The sequence below is a fragment of the Besnoitia besnoiti genome, chromosome VIII, assembly GCF_002563875.1.
Source record: "Besnoitia besnoiti strain Bb-Ger1 chromosome VIII, whole genome shotgun sequence".
In the NCBI taxonomy this organism is placed as follows: domain Eukaryota; phylum Apicomplexa; class Conoidasida; order Eucoccidiorida; family Sarcocystidae; genus Besnoitia; species Besnoitia besnoiti.
In genome coordinates this window covers 2857527-2878844 of record NC_042363.1, presented here as the reverse complement: position 1 = coordinate 2878844, position 21318 = coordinate 2857527, and the positions used below count along the sequence as shown (strand labels likewise).

The 21318-nt window shown below is 55.5% G+C and overlaps 4 protein-coding genes across 4 annotated transcripts; 2 read left to right on the top strand and 2 right to left on the bottom strand.

Annotated features, from left to right (window-relative positions):
- Positions 1-1665: 1665 nt before the first annotated feature.
- Positions 1666-4504, top strand: BESB_085230 (ubiquitin thioesterase otubain-like family protein; the record flags this gene model as incomplete). The annotated part of the gene is made up of 5 exons (XM_029366873.1): positions 1666-2201; positions 2446-2480; positions 2872-2980; positions 3718-3923; positions 4311-4504. The coding sequence occupies 5 exons, from the start codon at positions 1666-1668 to the stop codon at positions 4502-4504; spliced, it is 1080 nt and encodes a 359-aa protein (XP_029217333.1).
- Positions 4505-7063: 2559 nt separating this feature from the next.
- On the top strand, positions 7064-9399 carry BESB_085220 (uncharacterized protein; the record flags this gene model as incomplete). Its single annotated transcript, XM_029366872.1, has 2 exons — positions 7064-9172; positions 9373-9399. 2 exons carry the CDS (start codon positions 7064-7066, stop codon positions 9397-9399), a joined length of 2136 nt encoding a protein of 711 aa, XP_029217332.1.
- A 5183-nt stretch (positions 9400-14582) lies between these two features.
- BESB_085210 (Sel1 repeat-containing protein) lies at positions 14583-18982 on the bottom strand (the record flags this gene model as incomplete). Its single annotated transcript, XM_029366871.1, has 8 exons — positions 14583-15155; positions 15612-15644; positions 16127-16183; positions 16749-16781; positions 17058-17114; positions 17469-17554; positions 18269-18547; positions 18862-18982. 8 exons carry the CDS (start codon positions 18980-18982, stop codon positions 14583-14585), a joined length of 1239 nt encoding a protein of 412 aa, XP_029217331.1.
- A 1100-nt stretch (positions 18983-20082) lies between these two features.
- Positions 20083-21031, bottom strand: BESB_085200 (Sel1 repeat-containing protein; the record flags this gene model as incomplete). Its single annotated transcript, XM_029366870.1, has 2 exons — positions 20083-20379; positions 20891-21031. The coding sequence occupies 2 exons, from the start codon at positions 21029-21031 to the stop codon at positions 20083-20085; spliced, it is 438 nt and encodes a 145-aa protein (XP_029217330.1).
- Positions 21032-21318: the final 287 nt, after the last annotated feature.

Genomic DNA, 21318 nt, shown 5'->3' with positions numbered 1-21318 from the left:
GATCCGCACGCAGACACACGAAGGGATTCGAGGCATTCGCCTGCGGGCGCAGGAGCCGTGAACGCCGCCTGAGACGTGGCACATTCCCAACGCAGGGCTGCACATGATGGGTGCTTACGCTGATAGAAATTGCCAGACCTTTGTGTCGATCTTCCGGGGGCCGCGCGGCAGAGTTTTCTGCAGCACTAGAGACGTATTCTTGCCCGGCGTGCTCTAGTAGTGCCTGTCTGCCGACACACTTCAGCACAGCTGGTGAACCGCTCCAGCGACAGGCCTGGCGGTGCGGAGTCCACTGTCGCGTGAGTTCCGAATTCTATGCCAGAGCGAAACTGAGGTATCAGGCAACGCAGGCTAGAAGCTTTCGCAGACAGGTTTCAACAGAGCGTCTACATGTCATGAGTCGCCGCCACGCGGGGGCAGGGTAATGCAGCCGAAGAATATGCGCGGATCCATGCCAGTGCTCGATGTGTTGCTCACTCTTCACACCGAGTGCGCGACCAGCAAGCCTCGAGCTGAGATACCTGCAGTCCCGTCGGACCGCCTGTGGTCGTGCTCCCCAGGCAGGAGCGGCGGTGCCTGTAGACCCAGATTCGTGTACTAGTCTGCGTCTTGCAAGAGCCCTGCACCAGTTACACGGACTTGGAGCCCCTTCCTTCTCTCTTGACACTGGAACTCTAGTCTCGTCGCGTCAGTCTGAATGAAGGGCTCCTTAGCAGTTTGGACGGTTGTGGGTGCGTTCCGTAGGTTGTTTACGCGTGCGGGCGTACCATTTTTTTCGCGTGTGTCCTGGTGGGATCTGGCAAAAATTAAAATCTGTGTCCTGTTCTCTTCGTGCTTAACAAAACACTCACTGGGTATGGGGGGGACCACGCTGGTTGTTGCAAGGACTATCAGCTAGTGAAACAGGGCAGCCCGGTACGCACAGCACAAACAAGATACAGGGTCAAACTTCTCCGTACATTCGGTAGAGCACGACCGGAGTCTGTGCAGCTGAATGACAGTCAAGAGCAGTCAGTGCCGGGCTTGAAGATGCGCTCAGCCCGCCTCGCGCACTGCCGCGAGTGTATCTTTTTCAAAAATGGAGCAGTTTCAAACTCCTAGGCCTCTCGCGGAAGGCATTTTCACCGGAATTTGTACTCAACGCTAGGTCGGAACGCATGCATACAAAAAATTACTCCGGTTCTCCCCGGCCCTCCCGTGATCCTTGATCCGTTCGGAGCAGGAAGGTCCAAAAGTCCGGAGTATGAGGTTTTCTTCAAGTTGCTGTTCATGTGTTTTTTGTAACCGGTGTGTAGTACCTTTTCTTCTGCTTCCCGGTACATGGACGTGTGCCTGACGTAGTGCCGCATTCCCGCTCTCGCTCCCTCTTGGACCCCGTCGTCTCCCGCCCCCGCGATTGTTTTTTATTTTCGCGCTTCAGACCCCGTTTTGTCATCTGTACCGCAGAAAGAAAATCCGTGTTCCTATCGCCTTTGCGGGGAGAAAGTCGAGGGCCTTTTGTTCCGCTCTGTGCACGTTCGCGCTAGCTAGAGCTGTCTCCGCTGCGGTTGTGTCTTCCTATTTCGCTTCGCGTCGCCCCCTGTACGCGTCCGCCGCGCCGCCGGAACGTGGAGCCCGGAGAGGCTAGAGCTTCTCTTTCTTCATTTGTTCCAGGGATAGAGGAAAATGGAGTCTGCCAACGGAGTAGAACCCGGCACCGAGACCGGCAGTTCCGCAGGGACTTGGGCCGCGGCTCAAGCTCCAACAGGAGATTTCTCGACTGCGTCTTCTCACGAAAGCGAAGAGGGCAGCTCGGTGCCAGAGTGGCAGCAAGAAGTTCACAGCCAACCGTTGGTGGGCGGAGTGGAGAGCTTGAGCAGTCTGCTCCGCGATTTCGAAGGGAACGAGGCTTTGTGCAGGAAGACCCGTGCTTTCATCAGAGAGCAGCAGAGAAGCGATGCCGGCGCACACGAAGGTCAACTGCCAACGGAAACAACTGAGCGCATTCCTTCCGGCCCTGAAGCACCTGGTGACGAAGAGCGCGGCGCTGGAAAAGAATCTGATGGCCTGTGGGCTATGCGAAGAATACGCAAAGACGGTTGCTGCTTCTATCGTGCGTACATGTACGGCCTCTTCCTCTACTTTCTCCGGCGTCCGCAACTGATAAGGGGGTTTGTCGCGCGTATCAACGACGACCTCCTTCCCCTCATCCAGCAAGCCAAGTAGGCCACGCGTGAGCATCCAGAGGCTCGTCTGACCGTGTTCGTAGCACAGGTCGCCGGCATCAGCTCGTCTCATGGAACAAAGTAGTGTACCGCGTTACGTTTAGGAGAGGCGGCACCGCTGGCATCAGAACGGCGCAACTCATGCACCAGACGAGGGATGCGAAGTAGCGGCTCGGGATACGCGTTCGTATTCACCTGTTGAAGCTTCTCTGCGCGTGGTGGTGTTCTGTTGCGTCTGCAGCGGGGGCGCAGAGACCGTGGCGGACTTCGCTGAAGGTACGAGCAACATAGGGTGGCTTCCTGACTTGACTTCTTTTTCACCTCGCTTGATGCACCAGATGCAAGCAAGAAATTTGGAACCTGCGTATAATGACTCTGTCAGCGGAGCCGCACCAGAAGAACAACTGAGTTCGCTTTATCGAGGCCTTCTTCAGCTTGAGAGACCACGGAGGGGTTTGTCTGATTGCCTAAGGATAGACACTTCATGCAGGAGCTGTGTGGCTGCTGCATTCGTCGCTCTGTTTCGAGACACGTGTCTAAACACTTGATGCGTTCAACGTGTTGAGTACGCGAGTTGACATAACAAGTTGTGCTTGCTCCTAAAGCATGCAGAGGGTCGTCCTCGGTAGCTGCCTGTTCAAAGTGTCTCGATGTGCTTCTTCCGCAGAGACGGTTGAGAGCCTCGAGAAGTTGGAGGCGCCAGAGTCGGACGTCGCCACGCTCGACAGCATCTTCAATGACATGTCGAGCAGCAACTACATCGTTGTATTTGCGCGGTGAGTCTGCTTTTGGAAGCTCCCGGAAATCCGTTCTCTCCTGGTTCACACACGCGCTTATTGCCGGGAAGGAGGTGATTCGGGGCGCGTTTAAATGCTGCTGCAGTATCGCTTATTCCTTTCACGTGGACAGAGGGCACCTTGGGACTTGCAGAGAGCCGTATGGGGGAGGGGGGCGTTAGAAGAGCTTTCGTGCGGCTGTGCAAGGCCAAAATGCTTTTTAAGGCGCAAACCCCGCCCACGGAGTAGCGCACCAGCGTGGAGCTGTCACTTCCTTCTGTGGAGGCCGTAAGTGTGCGCATTATTATTCACGCAGAGACAGTTCATCCGCCCCTCTCGCCCTCTAGCCAATCCGCGCGAGAGAGCTTGGTTTCCTCAGCCTGGGCGACAGGCGGCTGCTGCGCCTGCCGCGGCCGTGCGCCGTCAACTACCCAAGAGACAACAGAACAGTTACGCTCGAGTTTCAGAAATACTGTGTCGCTAGCAACTCTGCGTGCGCGGTCCCGTCCGTGCAGACACTATGTGATGTTGTTATGCGCTTCTTTTGTAGATGCATCGAGTCCACGCTGCGCCGGCGATGCTTTCGTGCCCGGCGTGCGGTTGTGTCTCAAGTTACCTTCAGGGCTGAGTTAGAGGGTGGTGCGGATGGCTAAGGAGACTGACTACCGGACGTGGCGGTGAGGCTGCTGTGAATATCGCATCTTTCTCGCCAGCATGTGTGTGTTTCTTCTGTGCAGGCTACTGGCGTCAACGCACTTGAAGCTAAACAGCGAGATGTATTTGCCTTTCGTTACTGCCTATGCGACAGTAGAAGAGTACTGCTCCCACGAAGTGGATCCGATGTGGGTAGAAGCGGAGCAGCTGCAGATAACCGCTCTAACAGCCATGACGCAGATGCCTGTTGAGATTGTGTATTTCGACCAGTCTCCTGGCGACGAGCCAAGTAAGTGAAACAGCTCAGTTAGCAGTTGGCGCGAAGGCGCCACTTGCTGTGGCGCCTTCGCGGTGGATGAAAAGGTTTTGTTGGTAGCCGGCCGACAAAGAGGGGTCGGGTTTCAAAGACAGGAGCACGGATTCCTGCGCAGCGTAGATACGGTGGGAACTGCGGTGACTCTCGCGTCTGTGAGCTGTGCAGGGACCAGATACACCATTTTTGCCGCCTTCAAGAATCGTTATCCTTCACATGGGTCAGCAGCAATGAGAGTTACCACATGCAAGCTCCTGGCACCGCGTTCGCAAGCGGGAACAGGAGCAGGCGAGTTTTCGGCGTTTCTTGAGAAGGGCTGTCGATCTGCCTACTGTCCGGACCGTGTGTGACTGCTGTTTCCAGCCCGCCATATATTTCCGCAGGCGAAGGAGGCGGATATCCACTTGATATATCGGCCGGGGCATTACGACATTTTTTTCTACTCGCCCGTGGAAAAGCGGCAGTCCGCGACCGCGCAGAGTGTCGTCTTCCTTCCCATGGGCAGTGACGCCTTTCCGCCCCGAAAATCTCTGTCAGGGTGCCCAGCTGATGGATGATGTCAGCGCAATCTAGCTGTTTGGCAGGGAGGCACGCTTGCTGGCGGGGGGGAGGGGGGGAACAGGGGTTAGGGGTAGGGGGGTCACGCACCGTGCTGGATTGTTCTGTCAGTCGCTGCCCAGGTACTGTGTGGGGGGATTCATGCTCGGTAGTCTGCAAGGCGCCGAGCGAAAGTTGACCAGTTTTTTTCGTGTTTGACACACCATCTACGAGGGGCACGTCGACCTGCGTCGCTGGCTGGACTGTCAAAGGGAGAGGCGCATTTTCGGCCTCGTGCCGTGACAAGAAAACGACCACCTGAAGGTGCAAGGCAGTTCGGCCTCTCGACGCCGAAGGCGGCGTGCAGCGGGAGACAGCAAAACAAAAAAGGTTCCTCTGCCGCGCTGAAGGCGCAACGCGCGATGCTGTCATTTTGTCTTTGTTCAAACTCGAGAAACCACGACGGCCAGACGACCTGGTGGCTGCATAAGCCATGCCCACAGAGTAGTCCAGGTAGCTATCCTTAGCAGAGAAGCCACAGGAGTTGGCACTAGTTCACTCACTTCAGGGCTGACGCACCAGAGCGATTCCGCATCATGCGCAGCGCACTCGACAGGGAAGTGGGCGTGCGTAAGGTGCCTCTGCTTCGCAACGAGAAGGCCTGCAATACTGCGGCGGTGGCAAGCGAGAAAAAGCCTTTTAGAGCACGACCGTCACGGACGAACACGCCAGGTACTTGATATCTCGGAAACTACTGCTCATGGGGATGGCAAGATGCCTTTCCTCCCCCCACACATGCCTCCGCTGATGAACCCATCGGCGGACCGCCGGTATTGCACTACAGATTAGTTGATCAGAGAGCATGCCGATTTCCTGCGCTTCGTTGCGGGCGCAGATACTCTCTGGCATTCTGCATCCCGACTGGAGGGCCCGCAGCGCTCTCAGAAAGACATGCAGGAGAACTGGCTTCAACTCCCTAGCAACTCTAACACTGGCACCCCTCCACGTACCGGGTTCGGCGGGCACCAAGGAAGATCATGCCACATGGACAACGTGGGCGCGCGCTGTGTACATTCGTATGTTGGAACTAGTATGCGGAAATGACGCAGACAGCCTGCCACCATGACATGGCATACAGCGCAAGAATTCCAAGGTGTCTGTCAAACAGTGGAAGTGGGTACAGGTACGCGTGTCACATCTTCGTGATTACGTGTGGTTTACCACAGTCGTCTCCTCCTGCTCCACTGAGCCCATAATTCCTGTTTCTCCTCCGTTTGCGGCGGTGTCGGGCGTCAGCCATCTCGCCGTTCGCTCTGATGCGGTGACGGCAGAATGATTATCGTGCAGTACGACGCCACGTGTGTGTTCGGTGCAAGTGACTGTCTGTGCGGCTCACGAGGAAAATCTACTATCAGTAAGGCCCTGTGATACCTGTCACTGGGCCTGCTTTTTCCACAGTACAGGTGACCCCAAATGCAGACTGCATTACGAATATACTATTCAGTACGCAGCGTGTACCCTTTTAGCTCGTTCGGACCCTGCGCTCCGGCACCCGAGGATCTAGTTCGCGGAAACGGCCATCGATGTGACACCTGCCGTCCTGAGCACGTACGAGGACTTTGTAGAGGACACAAGGTTTAGCAAGGTAACAATGAATAAGGAAAAGGCGGCAGCATATCATACAACATGCCTTCCAGTGCGGTAGTACGTTGCGATGCCGGCAAACCGAAAACACTACCAGAGACGCACGCTGGAGGACTCCACAGGGCATCTAATTGTTGCCGTCGCATGCCGCGTCGCAGTGCCAGGTGGTCCAGGCGTTCAGGCAGCGGTGGACACCAAGTTGCGCTGGAAGAGGCCTCGCCGCAGGCCTCTACAGCATGTCGGCAGCGGGTAGTGGGAGCAGCGCCAAATTCAAAGCGTTGGCAGCCGCCCTCTGGATTGAGCGCCGTGCGCGCAACCAAGCATGCCAGCACTGGTTGCATGAGGCCCTCTGAGGGACTTGGATACCCTTGTTTTCGCGCATGGCTGTTCTGTAAATAAACTGGTATTAGGGGGAGATCGTGCTGGGTCGTGGCCTCACACTTCAGTCCGGCAAATCCCGAAATGTGAAGCACTGATTTTCGCTGGCGTACCGAGCCGCGGTGGTCTGCATGCCCCTCGTGTCGAATGATGTCGCTCGTGGCCCCTCAGTCGATTCCGCCTTCTCCGGAGCCTCCAATTTCTTCAGAGAATCGGTGGGTTTCGTCGTAGTGTGCGTCAGAGGGGCCTGTGAGCTCCAGCCGGGAGGCTGAATACTTCTGCCCACCGGTCACTTTCTCCAGTATCATGGAAGCGTCGCGCTCCTCGTGTTCTCAGGCGCAACAGCGGGAGCCAGTTTTTGTTGCTTGGGGAGACTTCGGTGTGGAACGGTTCCCCGCCCCTGAAAAGGAGTGCCGGGTTGGATACGGTCGTATTTCGCCGTGTCTTTCTGGATGATTAAACACCACATCGCGAGCATTTAGACTGCAGTTCCGCGTGCCTGGGGTCGACACCATCCCCGATTTGGTGTCGGGCTGCGTTCAACCCTCATCCGCATCATGCAGCCTCTCCCCACAATCGGCTGCTTCGTTGGCAGCGCTCTGTTTCTTCTGTCGGCAGTCTCGGGCAGTCACTATTCCACATGGCAAGCCTTCCATGCCAATGACTCCGATGTGTCTCGTGGAGGCGGCAGGGCAGGGGGAGTTCAGGGGGGGGGGTCCTCTGGGCCAGTGAATTATGCGGGACAGCAATTCTTTCATCCCCGACAGCAGGGCATGTATGGAGCGCATAGTCAAGGCGGTCCTGCCGAGCAGCCGGTGCGAGCTCCTGCGGCAGCCCCTAGCAACGGAGGCCCTGTCGTCAGGGGTTACTCTACCGCCGTCTCCCGTACCTCCCCACCCGTTCCCCCACCGCCGTCGTATCGCCATCCCCCCGCGTATTCACAAGGCAGTAGTGTCTACGCGGCACCCCAGGGCGCTGCGGGTTACTCGCACGTCGGACCCAGTGCGGGGGCCCCTGCGACAGGAGCAGCGTACCTTTGGACTTCGAGCAGAGATAACGTGTGGATGCTAACAGCAGCAGGCAAAGCAATGAGTTCAGTTCGACAGAAGCTGGGAAATCTTTCTCGTGGCCTCGGGATCAGTGTGCTGGGTGATGGAGATCCCCTTGAAATCGTGTACGGCGAGTTCGTTCGCCTGGTGAGGATGATCATTAGGCTCAGTGCATTCTGTGAAACAGGTCATCTTACGTCTTTGCTACCCAGTACAGTTTTGGGGTCTGGCACAGCGGAGGCACTTAGCTTAAGGGAGTCGGAGCGACAGGCAGCAAAAGTGATTGCCATCGCGAGGCCGGTGCTCCAGGAAGCTGCCGCGCTTGTAGAGCTTCTGTATTCGAGCCCCACCGAGGAAGCTGTGAAGAAGGCCTCCATCGCTTTTCAGGAGAAAGTTAGCGTGTTTCGAGGAGCTGCGAATGGTTTCCGAAGTCATCTGCAGGCGTTGCGAGGGGCCGTGCGCTCCAGGTTGGAAGATTGTTCCCCGGTCGTCCAGACCCCGCGCCTGAAAAACACCATCCAGAGTTTGTGGAAGAGGACCACGGCGCGTGCGAACTCGGTCATCAAGTATACGTTACAAGTCGCTGAGCGCCTGCCAAGCATCATGTTCGCCAACCTCGCGGCGCTGCGTGAGGGAATCACCCCGGAAAGCCGAGCAGACTTCCGCTTGACAGATAAAGTCCTCAGCGTGTCTGAATTGATGGACACCATTCAGAGCCGCGCTTCGTCGGTGCGTACATACAACGCAAAACTAGAAACTGCGATTAACGAAGTAGTTGCGCCAGGAGGAACAACTAGCGCCGCCGCGCCGCCGACCCCAAGTCTGCTCGGAGGCACTCTGGGTGCCGGCACGGCGACAGGGTTGTTATTAGGAGCTTCGACGCTCCACGGCGGCTTGACGGGCGGTTCTCTGCCTGGACTGCTGCCCTTCAGCAGCTCCTATGGATGGCCGGGTGGCCTTGGAATGGGAACGGGGACTGCAGGGCTGGGACTGGGTGCGCCGGCAGCTTTCACTTTGAGCGGCGGCCTGTGGGATGTTGGCGGGACAGGACGGTTGTCTGTCGCGAGCTTGGGGGGGAATGCCTCCGGCGACCCTCTCACTGGGCGTCCAGCACAGGGCTTGGGACAGACACCACACGAGGGAATGCTGGTCCCCTCCTGGGCGCCGTCTTCGCCAGTCCATCCGGCACCAGCATCAACAGGGCTCCCAGTCAGCGTTGGCGCTGTTGCAGCAGCAGCTGAGAGTCAGCTTCCGGGAGAAGAGGCGTCGCCGAGCACTGGAGACGCAGACTTGTGGTTGCCCCCGGAAACGAAGACTACAGCTGCGTCGGCATCGGGAACCCATTCAACCGTTATCATGCCGCCTGCGGCCGAAGCAGCCATTCCCACAGCGATGCATGGCTTAGATTTGTCGCTACGTCGTGTGGAGGAAGACGCTGGGCGATCAACCGTGACAGAGACGACGGGGCGCCAATCGCCAGAAGCAGGTGTACTGGAAAGCCCGGAGGCAAGCGACGACGACGCAGGAGAAGGATCACCGGGCAAACCCGGGAAATCTAATCCTAGTGGCATGGCACGAGACAGCCTGTTTGCATTTGGGCAACGCTCGGATACTGAGGTGAGCCTGCGATGCAGAAAGCGTCGGTTTCTATGTCGACTCCGTCAGTGTGCCTTCACAAAGATGCCAGTAGCAAACAGCTACCCGCTGTTCAACATGATGCATACATGCTGTGTGAAAACGCTGCCTCTACGAACGCCACTTCCAAGGCCTCGCAAATGGTGAATCATACTGTACTGTGGTTGTCCTATTGCCCTCAGGAGGACCCTTCCGACGAAATGAACTGAGCAGTCCGTAGTTACCGCCTTTCTGTGAAGGGGATAAAGACGGATTCGATTCTCTGGTAACGTGGAAGGGTGCTGGCGGTTGAGATACACTCCGTCTGCGCCGGACCCGTTCTGCCATATCTCTCAGTAGGTCCCTTCACGGCATTATGGCGCAAGTGCAGATGTCCGGGAAGGTGGCAGTTGTCCACAGGAATGAATGCACAAGATGCGGTGGAGTGCCGCGTGCGAAGCCGTCGAGAACCACGAGACTAGTCGCGTTCAGCGCATGTTTATTTCTTTTGTACATGAAAATAAGCGTGGGTGATGATATGCAGTATGTAGCGATGCTGGGTCATTTTTGTCAAGGCCGTCGGACACAAGTGGGCATGCTAGCATTCGATCGCATCCCACCTGTGGAGCCAAGGGGCTGCGCACTTTCGAGGCTGAGCCTGACTGGAGCTATTATGCAATTTACTTTAAGGATCTCATACACAAAGGCCTGGCTGACCGCGTCTGTGGCAGCTGCGTTGAGGATGGGACTCCAATGCAACAGTCGAGCTAGGAATGTGTTGCACGTGAACGAGCATCACAGCGGGCGCCCTACGACTGTATGCGGTAGCGCCACTGTGGATCTTCTCCGACGAATGACATTCTCGACCTGTTGGTTTTTCAATGAACTCGATTACCCGTGCAGTGCTGTTAGCCTTTTGCGACTGGCTTTGTCTTTTCTGGAAAAATGGGGTGCACAGTTAGCTATCATGGTCGCGTCCTCGGTGTGTGCATGTTGATCCATCAGTTGCCGTGAAAAACACGAACGCGGGCCCAGCAATTCACGCTTGGAAGCGTCGGTCGTACATTTGTCGTGACTGAGATTTTGTTGGTTGCCTGAGGCGCCCATCGTGGCACTGTTCGATCACACTGTATTGTAGCCGGTCGCTCAAGCGCGGAGGGTGATGCGATTTCTTGAAGGTGCTTGCCAGAGAAAGCAAGCGAACGTGACTCGTGGGGTGCGTGTGTCACACCCTGCGCCGGTGGAGCAGCCCCGACAGCGCTGAAGGGGCTTTCGCCGAATGAGTGGAAATCCATCGATTTACGGGAAATACTAGTCATCCGTTGGCTGATTCATGCGTGGCGCTGCGGGATGTGTGAATTATTTTCTCCATGGCGTATAATCGAAAATATGATCCGCATGGTCAGTGCCCAGGGAGACCTCTACTTCATTTCCTGCCGTTGAGGTGGACATTACAGACTACACGACTGTCGCACGGCAAGGTATCACCGCGGTTTGCGGACCCGGCGGAAAAGGAAGCACAAGTGTTATGTATGAATCGTGAATCCTCGCATTTAGGTCGCTTCTTGGCAAATGCCAGCCTGATTCGAAGCCGTTCGCCCCCGTTAGCGCAGGCGCATGAGAACTTCCCGGTCAGCCTGTCGTGGCACGGACCTGCGTGTTTGCAACAGTGTTGACCACGAGTGTCCAACCGGGCTGGGGGCATGCAGATCCTCTTGCGGCGCTAACGGATACCCGCGCCTCTGTATTGGCGATTCTAGGACACGCTATATACTGCTTTCTCTCCACCACCTTGAATAGAAGGTTAAGCGTGACAATGGTCATAGTAGAGAACCGCGTTGCGAATCCGTTTGAACAGGCACCGTTGCCACCCCACATTTGCCAGAGTGAAGGGCGTGACAATTACACCGTCTCGCCGAACCGCTTCCGCCACAGTCGCGGAGGAGGGCAGCGTCCAGAACGTAGCACTCACTTTCAGGAATTACAATCTTACTAGTTTAACGCCCTCGCTGTATTGAACGCTTGGTAGCGGCCGCAAGAAGGCAACCCCTAAAAATCGCATCTGGTCCCCACATCACCGCCATGCGCCGAGGGTATCTAACAACTGTAGATTGGAACGCTAAGGATAAGCACGGCTATCTTGGCAAGCAAATGCTGAAACATGCTCCGCATGCTATGTGGTCCGTACTTGGCCCCCGTATGCTGGAAGTCGGTCCGCCGTAAGCCCCCCCCCCTCCCCATCCACAAATTTTGGGGTCCTGAGTCGAGGCACTGGGAACCACCAGCTTAGTGAAGTCGTTGGATGCATCCTGCCGGACAACAGCTCTCTACAAGCGTCGATCTGACTACCTCAGTCACATCTACGTGCACTCGCGATGCTTATTCTTAAGTCTATATATATAGATACATAGCATTACGCACTACCTCACGGTGCGGACGAAGTACAAGATAGCTTCACACAGCAGCCAAGAGGTGTGAGAGATTGCCGACTTTAACTTTGCGTTGCAAAGGATACGTCGAGAGGCCGGTGGCGATGGAGATAGCTGCGCCGGAGCAGTATCTTGTGTCCACTTGGCCCGGGCTCAACGGACACAGAGTGGCGGCATGCGCAAGAATGGCACTGTCGTCGCCATCGTCTCCCTCAGCTGGCTTCGAAGCTCCGTGCTGAGAATTCGGTTCTGCAGCCAGTTGTGCAGGCGCTGACGGGTATGCGCCAGCAACACTGTTCTCGCTTCGGCACGCCGCGAGCCCAGAGTGGTCGAAGGATCCGGCTTGAGAGCTTGGTTCCACCGCGTTGACAGGGTACGACAGACTTCCTGTCGCATCAACAGAACGAGAAGGGGTCGAAGCGGGTGAACGCCCCGATGTCCTGCCGAGTGTGGCGTGAGCTGCTGGACATAACAAAACCGGGACAGGAATTGGCTGCGGGGTTCCCTGTTTAGAGTTTACGGTGTTGTACCACCCCCCTTGACCCATGTTCTACGAAGACCTCAGATGCTTCGCTTTTGACCTCCATAAACTAGTTGCGTGCGCCAGCGCAACCACAACAAAGATTACGTTAAGATCGGCCCGTGCTTGGTTTATACAGGGAGAGCGCCAATAGCTTTGCTGGATAGAACAAGGGACTTCCTTCTGCTGGGGGGGCGGGGGGTGCACGGTATTCTCCCAAACCTACGTGAAGCGCTCATTTCGGGGCCAGCTGAAGGCGAGGCAGGATCACATGTGCGATTTGTCTAGGCAAAAGCCGTTAGGTTATCAGTGACGCGTCAACATGAGCACACGCAGGTAGATGCGCTAGCTCCTTAAGCGAGTTCCTCCGTATTGATTGCTTTGGGTATGTGCCCGCATTGTCTCCCCCCGTGCCCGGAGAGCCGGCCCCCCTGCGCGCTCTGGGTCTCAGAGAGTCACCCAGCCGCCACGGGAACGCCGGGTAGCCAACGAATGATTCCATATCGTGATGGTCAGCGCACAAACGTACAAATGGCGACGACTTGCCCGATGCTGTTTCTGAATCCGGGGCAGTTTCGGGCAACGGAGTGGACCGCTGCACCACTGCCGACGGCGGCGCGTCTGCCAGATCACCGTAGCCAAGTGCGACCTCAAGAAGAGGACGCGGTAGAATGCGGCCATGGTTTTCGAGAGCGAATCGAGCTTGTAGATGCCCTCTGCTTGCCGCCTTCCTCAAGAGTTCGAAAGCTCGTTCGTTATTCGTAGCGGTACCAAGGCCCTGAACCACCAATCTCAGAAATCGACCCATTTCAAGAGTTAAAAAGCTGGAAGCAAAACTAATATTGTGTGACCAGCAGCAAGCGGGGAGTGTAGCACCGAGAGCCACACGCGCTGTTTCCGAAATTTCGTAACCCGCATCAGTGGTACACGACGGAAGATGAGTTCCTGACGGAACAGCGCGTATAGACACACCATAAGACTGAGATTTATGTCTCGTTCCCAAATCTGGAAGTGGCCACAAAGGCATTCAGTTGCTCTGCAGGACAAAGAAAGTCCACTCTAGAGCTGGAGACAGTTTTTGCGAGGGGCGTTCTCCGAAGGCAGAGCGTCGACAACTCTACGCCAGCCACGGAAAACAAAGTGGAAAGATACAACACGCAGGATTCTTCCTCTTTTGAGTGATAAGCCCCCATCCACCCCAGTACTGCGTTCTGAGAGGGCACATGCGTAGCCCCCTTGATGTACCGAAGCCTTGATGGTTGGAGTGAATGCGCATAACAACACTTAAGCACGGAGTATGCATAAGCTTGTGCAGATGCATTCTGTTCGACAGCGACACGATACTCGTTCCTGTTTAGTATTCTGAAGTGGCACTGCCTCACCTTCATGAGAAGCCGCGAAAGATTGCACATGGCGTCACTCGAGTCGTGCTCCAGCGCACGCTCGTAACTGCTGACTGCCTTGCTGTAGTCCGGAACCCCGTCGGCATTGCTCAAACCCTCCTCACAGCAAAGGCCAACCGCATTCCAAGCTTCAGGATCTGATCCCTGGACGACAGAAGTACGACGTAAGACAGCCGCAGCCGCTGACTCTAAATCACCTCACCGCTTGCACTACGACTGATGCACAATGCGCAGCGCAAAACGATGTGGTGCCACAGCTTACGCACGCCCACGACGATTGACGGAGCCACGGTCACGGAGGCACCGGGTTGTCGCGTTCCCTATCTCTGTCCAGGTATGAAAACTGCGTGCGGGCCTAAACGCTGCAGTGTTGCTTGCACACATTTCAAAAACATTCCATGCCGACCACGAGCAGCAGAAGATGGATCCCGCCGTCTGCATCTCGTGTAGTTCTGTCCACGCAGCTCGTGTGACTTTCAGTTTTGTAGATCCCTTGTCTGCTGCTGCTCAGGCACTCATCCGCACGCGAAAGGGGTTACTGGGTCTTAACCTCAGCTGAGCGCCTTTCAACGCAGAGACGAAACACCGACCTTCTCACCTGAGCTTTTATGCAACATCACCGGAAAAGGGGTGATCGTATATATTTGTGAAGCGCCTGCAAATGTGTGGCGCTGCCTGAGATGCTCTACATAGTGCAAACATCCGCACAATTTCGGCAGGCGGCGGCACTCTAGCTCGAGGCTCCATCAGCCGGGCCATAGCCTTTCTTCATACCTCCTCGGCTGCTTTTTGATAGTGCGCGAACGCCTCCTTCTTCAACGACAAGTCGTTACCAACTTGACCGGAGTAAAGTAAGTGAGCCATACGCAAGTGAACTTTTGGATTTTTCTGCGAAGCCACTGAGAGCCGGTAGCATTCCAGTGCTTGATGGTAGTCCTTGGGAACTCCTGAGAATCTCACATATAAATGGATCACAAAGAGCATGCAATATGACGCTGGCGGCATAGAATGCTCTGTAAGCGGTCTCTGCGAGGAGGGGGGGACAGATACACACATTTCCTTTATTGCTTGGGTGGAGGAGTTACGCACCACTCAAGGGATTTGGCTTGTCCAGACAACGGCGCGAGTGCACGTAAAAGAGGTGCAGGCGAATCCTCGCTTGCTGTTTCACAGAGTCGTGCATGTAGTGGGTCTTTGCGGAAGGCACAGTATCCGAGGTGAGCAGCAGCGAGAGCCTCCGTACCGAGTCCCGCCTCGAAAAGCTGGCCGAGGCCAAAGGCTGCATCGGCGTCCTTCTGCTCTGCCGCCACGCGGAGCCACTTTGCTGCTTTCGCATAGTCGCCTGCCGGCTTCCCGGAAGCGACACTGAGTCTAAAAAGCAGCATGCCTAAGGCTCCAGCGGCTTTCACGTGGCCAGCATGCGCTGCTTTCTGATATAGCTGGAGCGCCCGGTCAGAGTCTTCTGCCGTGACACCGTGGCCGAACTCGTAGCACACGCCGAGGTTGTAAAGGGCATTCGTACTGCCACCAGCAGCGGCGTTTTTGAACAACTCGGCGGCTTTTTCGAAATCTTGCGGACACCCTCGGCCGTGGTAATACATGGAAGCTAAGTTGTTCGCAGCGGTCGGGCTCCCCTACATTCAGCGGCCAAACGTATGGTATGGTGGCGCGTCTGCCGTTGAAGTCTATTGCTTCAGACGGTTTTGTGTTGCACGGAGTGCGTTTAGGGAACGGTTAATCTGCGACTGAGACAGACGTGATGTGGACGTGGTAGGCTGGGTCACACACTCGAGTTTCCAAAGAACAGCAGAGAATTGCACGGCCCGTGGATGGACACACGTGGCCTCGAAATCATGGAGCCAAACACGATTTCACTTTGGTGGCTAGGCACCAGTAAACCCTCTTCAAATAAGTGGGCCTCATGACGCATCGAAAAAAAATACACCTCGTACCTTAAGCACTCAGGTGCATTTCGACGGGGGGCCGAACGAGGCCGACTGTTGGATGTGCAACATGCCACAAAGCTTCAACCTGCCTCGTGAAAAAAGCACTCTGCCGGAATAAGTGGATAGCACGAAAGAAGTTCTTACCTGTGCTGTTGCTTTCTGGTACCAGAGGATAGCCTGCACGGCATAACACAAGGCATTGCTTCGCTACAATATAACAGGATCTTTCCAGGCGTTGCGTACAAGCTAAATGAGTTGCTGTGCGAGACATACTGCGCTGCGCAAACAGAACAATACAGGATCGCACTTCCACGACTAATGCTGACGGCCTCGAGTTGCTCTGCAGACTGTCACGGTCCGGTGCATGACTCGTGCATGACGGAGAGGCGCGAGCCATGCATGAATAGTTACATCCGTTCTCTAACAACACATTGTCTTATTGATCTGCCGCTGTCTATTCCTGTCGATATATATATCTTCGAAGAACGTTGCGGCACACCAGCCAGGCGGGAGAATGACGAATAGACTGCCGGTCCAGCCGACTGGCCAACGTTTATCAGTTCCTACTCCAGAGCGGACATTGGTGATGCATCTGCAGACTGCGTGCACCTACGTGAATTTAAATCGTTCCACCGAAGTAACACACGTGAGAACCGTACCTGCTGGTAGTCCCGTTGCCATCCGCAACTTCCGTGCTCGCAAGCGTAGCCTACCGCCTACTGGCATGGCGCGCATGTCAACCAAACCTACCAACTACCGGGGATGTGGCGTATGCTAGCGTAGTGACTGGCGTGCCCGTTTTGATCAGGGATGAGTCCATCTGTCGGATGTGACCCCGAAGCCGAATGCGGACCGAAACCGTCCACTACAGCTCGGGCAAACAACAGCCACACTTGAACTACTGACCGCCTAACTCGCATGCCAACGTTTCAACCCCGTACGCTGCTATCCACAGACCGGCGTGTCACACAGCGGTCAGCGGCCATGGTACGAAGCAGAGCAATGCCTCCCCTCGTGAGGTGTAGTTCGTCCTATCGCTGCACGCCGGCTGGCGCGGTCACTAGTCCAAGAACAGCCCAGCTGGCCAGCTGCGCCTGGACATGCCCGCGAGATGCATAGGAAATATTCGGTGAGCGAGTAGGCAAGACGCTTCTCACTCGCTGGCAGAGGCCTTCTGCTGCCGGCCCTTCGCTATGCTGTCTTATTGATGAGAGCGTGCCTTGTGAGTTGTTACTTCCGCGTGAGATCTGTTGCCGTATCTCTGAATACTTTTGGTCTTACCACTTGCGCATCAGCGTGACCTAGCTCGGCTGCCTGAAGCACAGGACGGTAGGCGTTAGAAGAAGGCGATATATTTGGCAGTAAAGTATGCCAAACGAGCAGCGGTTTCGCCGTGGCTGGGCGGGCGTTCGCGATGCTTCACGCATAATGCTGTTGTCCCGTAGGTACCCGAATCAATTCTACTCCGACAAACGCTGCAGTGAATGTTCGACAGCGCACTTCCGCTCGACCAGCAGCCGGATATGCCTGCCAGCAATCGAAGCGCGCTTCCCCATAAAGACCGACCCCCCTCCCCCATTCGGCCCCTACCTCGGCGTATAGGTTGGCGGCCTTCGTTATGTCAGCGAGCAGGCCAGCTTGCCCTCTCTGCCGTACCAGGAGATGCAACACAGAGAGAGTCTAAAGGGGTGGAAAACCAGAGCCACCCACAGGAGTGGCCGCAGTAGAAAAATTCGTCAAGCTGTGTCACAGCAAGGGTTCTACAACCTTCGCTTGTAGAAAAGCGGCATTCTCGACAATGAGAGGCTTGTCAGCACAGAACAAGGGCACGTCACGCTGAAATCAATGAACACGCAATTCCGGTTCGCAGGCAGCACAAGAAGGCTTTCACGGGAGAACGTGTGGGACAGTACCGCGTCTGTCTGGGTGCTACGCCTGGTATTCGGAGAGCATCAGTGGTTTATGTGCAAACAACCCTCCCGCCAGTACACAACTAATTACCTCGACCATTTTTCCAAGGCGGAATAGAGCGTCGGGGTGGCCTAATCGTGCAGCCGCCTCATAGTAGCACCGAGCAGCTTTCAGTCCTGCAAAAGCGCGTCAGACGTAGTGTCGCAAAGCACCTGCACAATGATTGTACAGGGCTACAAAGCAGTAGTCGCTGGCCCCGCTGAGAAACATGGAAAAGATGCAGTGGCACCACACCGTCGAGGGATGCAAGCCTTCCGTTCTGAGAGACACCCTGCAGTTACTGGGATACCCGTGTAACTGGCACCAGACTGCTCACCACAGTACCCAGTCGGTATTTCTCCTTGGAAACGGCGAACATGTTTGATATATTTCAGTTCTGCGAAGGAGTGTAGGTGGGTTTGCTCGCTACGTCAGGTATCTTTCTAAGGCAGCCCGTGATTGGAGGTGTCGCCTCGCTGACAAGGGGCCTAGCCGACCTCTTGAGGCGAATTGGCCCCGCGCAGAAGGGGTCTCCATGCTTGTTATCAAAGCTCTTCAGATGCCTCGTCTAATCTGGAGTCACAACACTCTCCTGCCCGTGAATAGTGTGCTCCCTCCTACGCCAGTAGAACCTGAGCTCTGTCGCTCAAGTGGAAGCTATCTACTTTAACACGCCAGTGAATCACTATCAGCGACGGAAAGATACACATTACGCCTGATAGTGTACTCTCCACCCCGACGGCAAGATCGTCACGGAAACTCCGGAGTTGCCTCCCACTGTTGTTCTTACTTAGTAACTGATGAGAGCTTTGAATGGAAAGCCCTCAGTCCTCAAGTGAGTCTGATCTTACTGTCATTGGTGTTCGACAGCCCGATGGGCTTCTCTTCAATATGAAAACAATTCGTTTTGAGAACAGGGAGCCAAGCGGGATGATCCAGCCATGCCGAAACGTGCAGTGGACGTTCATCAGCAGCCTCCGATCCGAGCTGGAGAAATGTTGATCGCTTCGGCAAGTGCTGCTCTCCGTGGCTTCCCGACTGTGGACTTCCGGACGAGGACACAGCCAGCACCTTTGCGAGTTGGTCGTACTCGATATCTGGGTCCACCATACCCTCCTCAAGCAAGATTCCTGAGAACATGTCAGTGATGGGCACTTGGTTGTCGTTCAGCTTCTCTAGTTGGCCATAAGCTTGAGATGCGCTTCTCCTTTCGGGTGAAAGGGCCGTGTTCCTTGTAGGCGAAGAGTGGAAACGCACTGACAGGGCGTGGCGCAAAGGAGTGGCGCGAATGACGGATCCCCAGGACCTAAACCCGCGGGAAAGGACGGCTCGCTGCCGGTCTGACGGGTTCGCTGATCTCTCAAAGCAGCATGTCTATCGGGGAGCGTTCAACGCAGGTGCCCCATGCTTCCACGCATCTGTCTCATAAAAGTCCGGATGGTACCTGCGGATACTAGCGCCTCAGGGTCCAGCAGACTTCCTGCTTCTTGATAAAGTTTGAACGCTCGTTGCACGTCGGCAGGCACACCGTAGCCAAACCGGTATTTATGGCCCTCGATGCACATCCGCAAAGCACGTTCCTTTTTCTCCCAGTTGTCGTTCCTTGAACGAGGTAATGCACACGCACGGTCGTCACCTGTCTGTATTTGTAACTAGTGCGCTTAGTCCAGAATGCACTCCGCTCATTTTTCAGGTCTCGTGATAAAAAGCAACGACCTGGACAGTGCCTTGTGCATCGTTCACGACATATGCGAGGAACTGTAGAACACAGGGAAGATGCGACAGCTCTCAACTGAAACGCGTGGGCTTGCACTTGGAACGCAAAGTGACCCAGACCGAAAAGGGCGACTATAGTTGTGTCTGACTGCACGGGTGTTACCGCGGAGGCATAACTGTCCTCATGTCGGAACTAATTGGCAAGCCGAGGCCTTCTGTCCGCTTTGATTCGCACACGTTGCAGCGTAGCGCCCCCCCCCCCGCAGTGTTTCCCATGATGGACTGCAATACGGTGATTCCTAATCGATCCTTGTCCCGACACGGTGAAGGAGAACGTTTGAGACCACCACCGGGTATGCGGAACCAGGTCCAACGTGGGTTTGCGCGGCGAGGCTTTGGGGATTAGTGATCCACATGTTTCCTCGCTTGAGCGATGACATGTTATCGTCTGTCGCATGTCGGTACCTCAGGGCATCGCAAGCTGCTTGGCTGTCGGGTGTATCGGAGGGCGTGTTAAGCGTGTGCTGCCAGTGGACCTTTGCCAGAATGTCAGCCAGAGCTCGAGAGACGTTGATGACGATAGGAAATGCCGTTAATGACAGACGCTTCAACTGCAGCCAAATTCTGAAGCGTCCGGCGGTTGCACAGAGAAACGCATTTCTTGGGTTGTTCCCCCAGCAGTGTCACTCGCCGAAACGCAGTTCATCTGCGCTGAGCCAATAGTAACGGTTTTAGATAAAAGACACTGAGGCTTGGGCTGCTTTAGTTTGCGCTCTAGCATCCTGCTGCCTATCAGGCCGACTTGACGATCTGCTTTCCAGACCGTCTGAGAAACACACTTGTGGGTTAGCTGCCGACTTTTCTATCGAGCTAAGATGCGGAAAGGGACTGCCGAAGGCCACATGGCAAGCGTCTGCTCTTCTGTGCGAGGAATGAGTTCAGTCGGTTTTTAAGCCGGGGCAAGTGCAGCGCCTTCCGCAAAAATAGTGAGAGGACTGTCGGGCCCATCTGTGTCGTGCAATTCCTGAGGGCATCCCGTGCCAAAGCCCGTGACGTCGGCTTGCCTGAGTCTGCGAGCCGCGTCAGTGACAGCAGAACGCATCCTTGGCTTCGTTTCCAGCGGCTGCATGGTTTTATTGACGAGCTTCATTATCTGATTCAGATGAACTACGAGCTGTTCGGCCGACGAAGCGAAATCTACGGTCGCATCCTGGGGCACATCGATCTGCAAGCAGGCCTCTATTAGCTGCATTACACATGAAGGCAAAACAAGTCTGCGCTTGACAGTCGGGCAGACGGGGCTGCATCCGGCCAAAGGAATCACCCGGCGCGGGATGCCACAGAAGACTGTGGCGGGTAAAAAACGGAAGGCAACATCTTCCAGGCGAATGCAGTGGTCGCGCAGAGCCTCTGCTTCCTTCCCTCTTGACAGGCTGAGCCTCTCTGAGCCAACCGGGCGGGGACAGTCTATGCCGCGTGAATGCCAACTCTATTGCTTAGAACCGCGTGCAAGGGCCCCAAACGAGAAAACCGCACAGATACATATGACAACAGCCATCTGAATGCCGAAAAAGATCATATCTAGGCCATGTCTCGTTATTATTACATTATCTGTACAAGTGGCCCGCGATCCAGCATTATATAGCTCAAATCGAATGGCACCTGCTCAGTAACTGGATGAACGCTTTTTCGGACTGGGATATCGGTTCAAAGTCCTGTAATGCTTGTGTACACATTCCGCTTGAAGCACCGCCTACCCTTCCCAGGACTTCGCAGTCTTTTTCCAGTGATCGCCATCGTCGAAGGCGTAGTCCGCTGCAAGCGACAACCCCCTTTAATTCAGAGAGATTTTGCTTGAGCAGGATCAGCTGATCTTGATATCCGCTTTTAGATGTCATGTCGATGAGTGTTGAAAAGCCTTTCGTCCCTCATCAGGCGTGCTACAGAAGAAGTACTTCGCACGCCCTAGCAGCTAATCAACAGTGTCCGCAATGCACATGAGGTGGTGTGCTTTACTCCACCCGTGCTAAGAGTGAAGGCCTCATGCCCGCCACACCCGGGCATCTGATACGCACGCTGAAGGAGGATTGGTTGGGTGTGGGGCAGAACAGTGGGCTAATGATCGAGCCTCACAAGTTCAAGATACTGAGACCGCTGAGCAAATGCTTCCGAAGTGTGTAATGAA